At 41.0% G+C, this 9,761-nt stretch overlaps 1 protein-coding gene across 1 annotated transcript; it reads right to left on the bottom strand.

Moving 5' to 3' along the window:
* Nucleotides 1-4,521: 4,521 nt before the first annotated feature.
* Nucleotides 4,522-9,159, bottom strand: LOC145866068 (NLR family CARD domain-containing protein 3-like). Its single transcript, XM_082970933.1, has 3 exons — nucleotides 9,141-9,159; nucleotides 5,462-6,575; nucleotides 4,522-5,035 (listed from the first exon to the last, which is right to left on the bottom strand). Exons 1-3 carry the CDS (start codon nucleotides 9,157-9,159, stop codon nucleotides 4,810-4,812), a joined length of 1,359 nt encoding a protein of 452 aa, XP_082827059.1. The 3' UTR covers nucleotides 4,522-4,809.
* Nucleotides 9,160-9,761: the final 602 nt, after the last annotated feature.

Below are 9,761 nucleotides of genomic sequence, written 5' to 3'. Positions count from 1 at the left end.
CCAACCGTCCTGAGGTAAAACGTCCATCCTTTCATCAACGTCTTTTTCCCTCCCGTTAACCAGGTCAACTCCCATTGGCCACAACTTAACAAGCGACCTTATTGGTCAAAACGTAAACTTCAAAGTAAAACAAACTATTCACTTATACATTAAATAAATATTACTTCAAAAAGCATAATGCATTAACAACATTACAGTTTAGGAGCAATTCAATCATCTTTTAAATATAATACCAATTAATTATAACAAATAAACTCAATACTTGGTTCAAACAAGGGTATTACACAAACATACAGTCAATAATACAGTAGAAAAATAAGACTATATACAATGTGAGCAAATGAAGTGAAATAAGGGAGGTAAAGGCAAACAAAGGCCATGGTGGCAAAGTAAATACAATATAGCAAGTAAAACACTGGAATGGTAGATATGCAGTGGAAGAAAGTGCAAAGTAGAAATAATGGGGAGCAAAGGAGCTAAATAAATAAATACAGTAGGGGAAGAGGTAGTTGGGCTAAATTATAGATGGGCTATGTTCAGGTGCAGTAATCTGTGAGCTGCTCTGACAGCTGGTGCTTAAAGCTAGTGAGGGAGATAAGTGTTTCCAGTTTTAGAGATTTTTGTAGTTCGTTCCAGTCATTGGCAGCAGAGAACTGGAAGAAGAGGCGGCCGAAGGAGGAATTGGCTTTGGGGGTGACCAGAGAGATATACCTGCTGGAGCGCGTGCTACAGGTGGGTGCTGCTATGGTAACCAGTGAGCGGAGTTAAGGGGGGACTTTACCTAGCAGGGTCTTGTAGATGACCTGGAGCCAGTGGGTTTGGCGACGAATATGAAGCGAGGGCCAACCAACGAGAGCGTACAGGTCGCAGTGGTGGGTAGTATATGGGGCTTTCGTGACAAAACGGATGGCACTGTGATAGACTGCATCCAATGTATTGAGTAGGGTATTGGAAGCTATTTTGTAAATGACATCGCCGAAGTCAAGGATCAGTAGGATCGTCAGTTTTATAAGGGTATGTTTGGCCGCATGAGTGAAGGATGCTATGTTGCGAAATAGGAAGCCAATTCTAGATTTAACTTTGGATTGGAGATGCTTATAGTGAGTCTGGAAGGAGAGTTTACAGTCTAACCAGACACCTAGGTATTTGTAGTTGTCCACATATTCTAAGTCAGAACCGTCCAGAGTAGTGATGCTGGACAGGCGGGCAGGTGCAGGCAGCGATCGGTTGAAGAGCATGCATTTAGTTTTACTTGTATTTAAGAGCAGTTGGAGGCCACGGAAGGAGAGCTGTATGGCATTGAAGCTCGTCTGGAGGTTAGTTAACACAGTGTCCAAAGAAGGGCCAGAAGTATACAGAATAACACCAATAACAGAGGGGGTCTGATCTTTGTGCCTCTGTAACTTTCTCATTCATCATCATTCACGATTCATTCATGATTATTCATAATCATGGTAGCATCCACATGAATGTAGAAGTGTTCAGAAACATCTTCTATTCTTACTGACAATACAAGTGAAGTGACTCCAAAATGACAGGACATTATTCACCATTCAGTTTCTATTAGGAAAAACATCATCCAAAACACAACCAAGACAAACTGAAAATGCATTCAACAAGTTTGTAGAATCACAAGCTTGATGTAATCACTGCAGGCATGGAACATGGGACTAAATACTAAACTCATGACTACTTTAATACAATATAAGTGAATTTGTCCAAATAATTAAGACTTCTTCAAATGGGAGAACTACGTACAGAAAGTGCTTTAATTTGTAAATGGTAAAACAGATATGTATGAAAATACCCTCAACTAAAAAGGTGACATTCTGTAAGGTCACCTAATATGAAACATTTCAAATCCAAAATGCTGGAGCACAGCACCACATTTAAAACTGTAAGCTTCACTGTCCAAACACATATGGTGTGGACTATGTGTGTCTGGTAAACACATGTGGATCTGGTGAACAGTTATCACTTGTTGACCAACTACAGGAATACTGACCTCAGAGTCTCCAGTTTACAGTGGGGATCCTCCAGTCCAGCAGAGAGCAGCTTCACTCCTGAATCCTTCAGTTCATTGTTACTCAGGTCCAGCTCTCTCAGGTGTGAGGGGTTTGACCTCAGAGCTGAGACCAGAGAAGCACAGCCTTCCTCTGTGACTAGACAACCTGACAGCCTGCAACGAGTCAAATCATATTAAAATCACACTGCTATGCTTTGGTGGTGAAAATAGTGGCAGTATAATTTTTCATCATTTTTCAGATATCAGTGTCCTGAAACCTGCCATATCTATTCGTAAATTAATGTATCATCATTAAAAATGACAAATGATCAAAGTATTGCCTGCAGATAGAAACATGTATAGTACAAATATTTGAGTAGACTGACCAGACCAGTTTAAAAGCAGTATCAGTCAAAAGACAGACAGTGAGGTATCAGATTTAGATTGTATTTAGTATACAGTCCACACATATCTATTTTGACAGTGAAGATAACATTTTAAATGTGGCTCTGTACTCCAACATTTTGGATTTCAGATCAAATGTTTCATATGAGGTAACAGTATATAATGTCACCTTTTATTTGAGGGTATTTTAATACATACAGTTGAAGTCAGAAGTTTACATACACCTTAGCCAAATACATTTAAACTCCATTTTTACAATTCCTGACATTTAATCCTAGTAAAAGTCCCCTGTCTTAGGTCAGTTAGGATCACCACTTTATTTTAAGAATGTGAAATGTCAGAATAATAGTAGAGAAAATGTTTAATTTCAGCTTTTATTTCTTTCATCACATTCCCAGTGGGTCAGAAGTTTACATACACTCAATTAGTATTTGGTAGCATTGCCTTTAAATGGTTTAACTTGGGTTAAACGTTTCGGGTAGCCTTCTACAAGCTTCCCACAATAAGTTGGGTGAATTTTGGCCCATTCCTCCTGACAGAGCTGGTGTAACTGAGTCAGGTTTGTAGGCCTCCTTGCTCGCACACGCTTTTCCAATTCTGCCCACAAATTTTCTATAGGATTGAGGTCAAGGTTTTGTGATGGCCACTCCAATACCTTGACTTTGTTGTCCTTAATCCATTTTGCCACAACTTTGGAAGTATGCTTGGGGTCATGGTCCATTTGGAAGACCCATTTGTGACCAAGCTTTAACTTCCTGACTGATGTCTCGAGATGTTGCTTCAATATATCCACAATTTTCCTGCCTCATGATGCCATCTATTTTGTGAAGTGCACCAGTCCCTCCTGCAGCAAAGCACCCCCACAACATGATGCTGCCACCGCCGTGCTTCACAGTTGGGATGGTATGATGGCTGTGTGGTCCCATGGTGTTTAGACTTGCGTACTATTGATTGAACGTGTTACCTTCAGGCGTTTGGAAATTGCTCCCAAGGATGAAGCAGACTTGTGGAGGTCTACAATTTTTTTTTCTGAGATTTTGGCTGATTTCTTTTCATTTTCCCATGAATAAATCATGAATCAGAATGAGTGAGAAAGTTACACAGAGGCCACAACAGAACATGCTAACCTCTCACCATTACCAATAACAGAGGCTACAACAAAACATGCTAACCTCTCACCATTACCAATAACAGAGGCTACAACAAAACATGCTAACCTCTCACCATTACCAATAACAGAGGCTACAACAAAACATGCTAACCTCTCACCATTACCAATAACAGAGGATACAACAAAACATGCTAACCTCTCACCATTACCAATAACAGAGGCTACAGCAAAATATGCTAACCTCTCACCATTACCAATAACAGAGGCTACAACAAAATATGCTAACCTCTCACCATTACCAATAACAGAGGCTACAACAAAACATGCTAACCTCTCACCATTACCAATAACAGAGGCTACAACAAAACATGCTAACCTCTCACCATTACCAATAACAGAGGCTACAACAAAACATGCTAACCTCTCACCATTACCAATAACAGAGGCTACAACAAAACATGCTAACCTCTCACCATTACCAACAACAGAGGATACAACAAAACATGCTAACCTCTCACCATTACCAATAACAGAGAGTACAACAAAACATGCTAACCTCTCACCATTACCAATAACAGAGGCTACAACAAAACATGCTAACCTCTCACCATTACCAATAACAGAGGGGGTTTGATCTTTGTTAGTAGAATCACAAGCTTGATGTAATCACTGCAGGTGTCAGGAATCCCGCTTCCTGAGTCTGTTTCTGCCTGAGCTGACTGTTTTCTGTTTGGAGTCTAAGGTTTCTGAACGCACCCTGTCTGGTTGCCAGGCGACGAAGTTAGGCGGGAGATCTAGTGATTACCCTACACCTGCATCTCATCAACCTTCTGCACACCTGGTCCTGATCATCACCTCTTCATAAGCCCTGAGCTGACATCCATTCCCTGCTGGATCGTTAGCAACGAACAGCCTCATGTTTCCTGAGCTAGTCTTGTTGTTTTGTTCTTGTTACTGGTTACCCCCCCCCCCCGTTTACTCTGTCTAGTCATTCTCCCGGAACATTCAACTCCCTTGCCTGGCCGTCAGTGGATACAGTGACTTCATTGAATCCACCCATCTACTCTCATCAACTCACCTCCGCTGCCGCTCCGTCTCCTGGATCACTCAAATTACACATCAAGACTACCAATAAATACTCACCTTCATTTTACTCACCTTGTCCTGGTCTGCTTCTGGGTTCTGTCTTAGAGAAATGTGACAGCAGGCATGGAATATGGGACAACATGCTAAACTTATGACTACTTTAATACACTATAAGTAATATGTCCGAATAATTACGACTTTTTCAAATGGGAGAACTACATGCATAAAGTACTTTCATATCTGATAATACTGACCTCAGAGTCTCCAGTTTACAGTGGGGATTCCCCAGTCCAGCAGAGAGCAGCTTCACTCCTGAATCCTTCAGGTCATTGTTACTTAGGTCCAGATCTCTCAGGTGTGAGGGGTTTGAACTGAGAACTGAGGCCAACACTTTACAGGATGTGTCTGTGAGTTTACAGCCAGTGAGTCTGCAAACACAGAAGAAATACAATGACAGACAGGTTGTATTAAAATGATACGCTTAGCTTTCTCTGTTTACGCTGTTACCCATTTACAAATAATGTGTTGGGTTTGACCTCAGAGCTGAGACCAGAGAAGCACAGCCTTCCTCTGTGACTCCACAGCCTGACAAAGAGATCATGACTTCAAACACATTGTTAATTTAGTGTAGAAGGACAATGGCAGATGCATTTGGTTAATTCTCCCAAACAACATATAGATTCTTCTTCTGTCTCCTAGAGTTGTATGGTCATATTGTTATACTAATGTGAAAATCAATGCATTTATTCAATGTTTTCAATATAATGTTAAACACATATTATAATGCATATTTTTCTTTAACCTGAATATTTCTTCCTGATGATTAGTTTTTATATGTCATTTTATGTACTCACAGAAATGCACTGGAGGCTTTGAACACTGGCAGCAGCCTCAGAAGACCTTCCTCTGATCTGGAGTATTTCTTCAGGTCAAACACATCCAGCTCCTTTTCTGAAGTCAGCAACACAAAGACCAGAGCTGACCACTGTGCAGGTGACAGGTTGGGTTCTGAGAGACTTCCTGAGCTCAGGTAGCTTTGGATCTCCTCCACTAGAGAATGGTCATTCAGTTCATTCAGACAGTGGAACAGATTGATGCACCTCTCTGGAGAGGGATTCTCCCTGATCTTCTCCTTGATGTAGTTCACTGTGTCTTCATGGGTCTTTGAGCTACTTCTTGTCTTTGTCAGTAGACCTCGTAAGTGCTTCTGATTGGACTTCAGTGAGAGGCCCAGAAGGAAGCGGAGGAAAAGGTCCAGGTTTCCCATCTCACTTTGTAAGGCTTTATCCACAGCACTCTTGTAGAAATAAACTTCAGGCTTTCTGAACAGCGCAGAAAGGTTCCTGGACGTTGATTGCGGTTCGGCCATTAGATTCTCATTGTTGTTGATGAATGAGAGGAACACATATACAGCAGCCAGAAACTCCTGAATGCTCAGATGAACGAAGCAGTACACCTTGTCTTGGTACAGAACACATTCCTCTTTAAAGATCTGTGTGCACAATCCTGAGTACACCGAGGCTTCATTGACATCAATGCCAGCCTCTTTCAGGTCTTCTTCATAGAAAATCAGATTGCCATTCACAAGCTGTTGAAAAGCCAGTTTTCCCAGTGACAGAATGCTCTCTTTATTCCAGTGTGGACCTGTCTCTTCTTCCCCAAGATACTTTTCATCCTTCTGTTTGGTATAAAACTCCACAAGGTGTGTGTACATCTCAGTCAGAGTCTTGGGCATCTCTTCTCTCTTATGTTTCAGCATGTGTTCGAGGACTGTTGCAGAAATCCAACAGAAGACTGGAATGTGGCACATGATGTGGAGGCTCCTTGATGTCTTTATGTGTGAGATGATTCTGCTGGCCAGGTCCTCATCACTGAATCTCTTTCTGAAGTACTCCTCCTTCTGTGGGTCATTGAACCCTCGTACCTCTGTCACCTGGTCAACACACCCTGAAGGGATCTTATTGGCTGCTGCAGGTCGGGTAGTTATCCAGAGGAGAGCAGAGGGAAGCAGATTTCCCTTGATGAGATTTGTCAGCAGAACATCCACTGAGGTTGACTCTGTGACGTCCCAACAGATCTTGTTCTTCTGGAAGTCTAGGGGCAGTCGGCACTCATCCAGACCATCAAAGATGAACACAACTTTGTACTTGTCGTAGTTGGAGATTCTTGATTGTTTGGTTTCCATTGAAAAGTGATTAAGAAGTTCAATCAAAGTGTGTTTGTCCCCTTTCATCAAATTCAGCTCCCGAAAAGGGAATGAAAATATAAATTGGACATCCTGATTTGCTTTTCCTTCAGCCCAGTCCAGAATGAACTTCTGCACAGAGACTGTTTTTCCAATGCCAGCGACTCCCTTTGTCAGCACAGTTCTGATGAGTTTGTCTTGTCCAGTTAAGGGTTTGAAGATGTCGTTACATTTGACTGCAGTCTCTTGTCTTGCTTGTTTCCTGGTTGTTGTCTCAATCTGTCTCAGCTCATGTTCATTATTGACCTCTCCTGTTCCACCCTCTGTGATGTAGAGCTCTGTGTAGATCTGATTGAGAAGTGTTGGGTTTCCTTGTTTAGCGATCCCCTCAAATACACATTGAACCTTCTTCTCTAGATTAGATTTGAGTTCACGTTGGCAAATCACAGCAAGCTCATCTGAATGAAGAAATAGCACAGAGGATATTAATATTATGTCTGTTTTAATGCCTACAGTATTGTAGGACTGTTATAACATTTAAATCATAATCATTTATTCTCTTAACTGTCTATATAAATGTGTAAATGTTTTCATAATCCATTACAGACTGGTGTGACTGATTATATTATTATTGGTATTATTGATGGTATTATTAATGTTGTCTCTCTCTCTCTCTCTAAATTAATCAACACAACACATCCCTGCTGCTACTTGATGAGGTCACTAGGTGTTGTGTTAAGGCTGCTACAATATCATTGAGTTACACAGCTACTTTAGCTGTACTTTAGCCACAGCTTTTAAACGTTATAAAACAGCATTCATCATGAGGCAGACAGATCTTACATTTCTCCAGTGTGTCAGCAAGCTCCTTCTGGTTCATTTTCCTCAGGACGTGCAGTGTGATCTTCAGAGCCCCCTCTCTGGCACTGCTCTCCTGCTTCTCATCTTCAGCATCCACCACTTCCTTATCCTGCTTCTGACTCTCATAGCCTTCTGGGAGTTCTGGACTAAGAATCCTCTTGAACATCTTCAGCTCGTTCTTCACAAATGTCGTCATTTTCTCTTCAAGCAACTGAAATAAATCAAGTAAATAAGTTTAGCAAGAGAGGAAATGCTTTCTCATTAACACATTAATGAATAATTGACAGATCAACTTTACTTGAAGTAAACAAAAACAAATGTACATAACAGGATCACATACACTGAATATAGAGTCCAGGTCTGTTTGATGCCTCTGGGAAGACTGACCACTGAGAATCTCTGACTCTGATCTCTCCTGTTGGTTTCTGTGGACAAAACATGAGATTACATCTCCTCATCCAGGGAGTACACACACACACACACACACACACACACACACACACACACACACACACACACACACACACACACACACACACACACACACACACACACACACTGTTTTAGGACTATGAAAATGGACTAAAGGATTAGCCTATGGATTATGAAAACAACCAAAATAAATGGTAAAATGGGAGAGGAGAAATGACTAGAGACAGTGTTGTTTAACTCACTGACCATGACCCATGAGTTCTTCTTACCTTTGTTCAGTAGAAAAGTCTCCCTCTCTAAACTGTATAGGTAGATACATAGACTTGTCACTCTTCATGGACACACAGCTGGGTACAGGGGAGGCCGGTCTCTCCTGCTTGATTGGTCTTCAACACAACAGAGACAAACATTACATCTCTCATCTACTCTGATCTCAGATGGGGAAACAAGTGTTTCATTCCAAAATGCTATATATCCATTTTCAGAAATGTTGGGAAATGTAATTTGATTATTTAAAGAAATTATTAAACCACTGCAAGGCTTTATAAAGGCTTCTAACGTTTGTAATTTCCACTTCAAAATGTCAGACTTGATTTGATGAAAAAAATGGATCAACCACTACAAAAAATGTCCCTTAATTTACAATCCACACGAACAAACACATTTGCTGCTGTTTTCCTGCTGTGAGAAACTGGGTCAAATTAAGAGATGGCATCTGTAAGTGCATTCATCTAAAGATATCTAGGTGAGACAACCACATATCCCAGTCAGATATACAGGATACCAACATACCATTCCTGTTAAACAATGGATATATAGATGTCTAGGTGGATATATAGATATCTAGGTGAGACAACCACATATCACAGTCAAATATACAGGATACCAACATTCCATTCCTGTTAAACAATGGATATACAGCATTTAGCAACAAAACACATTTTCACACACACATCTAAAATCTTGAACAGTTATATAGAATGTACCCATAAGAAATACCTTCTGATTAACAAACGTTTTAGAATATACATTCTTAAACAAAATAGTCAGCTCACCTCTTAGCTTTGGTATCATGTCCCCCAGAGACACTCATTTTAGAGGCAGGACCCCCCTCCTCTCTCTCCCCAGAGAGACTCATTTTAGAGGCAGGACCCCCCTCCTCTCTCTCCCCAGAGAGACTCATTTTAGAGGCAGGACCCCCCTCCTCTCTCTCCCCAGAGAGACTCATTTTGGAGACAGGACCCCTAAACAGAGATCCAACATGTTGGTTGTGGTTAACACAGTGACAACTAAACAGAGATCCAGCATGTTGGTTGTGGTTAACACAGTGACAACTAAACAGAGATCCAGCATGTTGGTTGTGGTTAACACAGGGACAACTAAACAGAGATCCAGCATGTTGGTTGTGGTTAACACAGTGACAACTAAACAGAGATCCAGCATGTTGGTTGTGGTTAACACAGTGACAACTAAACAGAGATCCAGCATGTTGGTTGTGGTTAACACAGTGACAACTAAACAGAGATCCAGCATGTTGGTTGTGGTTAACACAGTAACAACTAAACAGAGATCCAACATGTTGGTTGTGATTAACACAGTGACAACTAAACAGAGATCCAGCATGTTGGTTGTGGTTAACACAGTGACAACTAAACAGAGATCCAACATGTTGGTTA

Source organism: Salmo salar, unplaced genomic scaffold (assembly GCF_965601325.2).
Source record: "Salmo salar unplaced genomic scaffold, fSalSal1 ptg000129l, whole genome shotgun sequence".
Classification (NCBI taxonomy): Eukaryota; Metazoa; Chordata; class Actinopteri; order Salmoniformes; family Salmonidae; genus Salmo; species Salmo salar.
The sequence above is the reverse complement of the archived record's forward strand: the minus strand, read 5'-3'. Positions and strand labels throughout refer to the sequence as shown.

What these genes read in the sequence shown, in the direction of transcription:
- LOC145866068 (XM_082970933.1), bottom strand. An exon ending in AAAGCCTCCAGTGCATTTCT is followed by an intron (nt 5,036 to 5,461) that starts GTGAGTACATAA and finishes CTGTGTTTGCAG; the next exon opens with ACTCACTGGCTGTAAACTCA.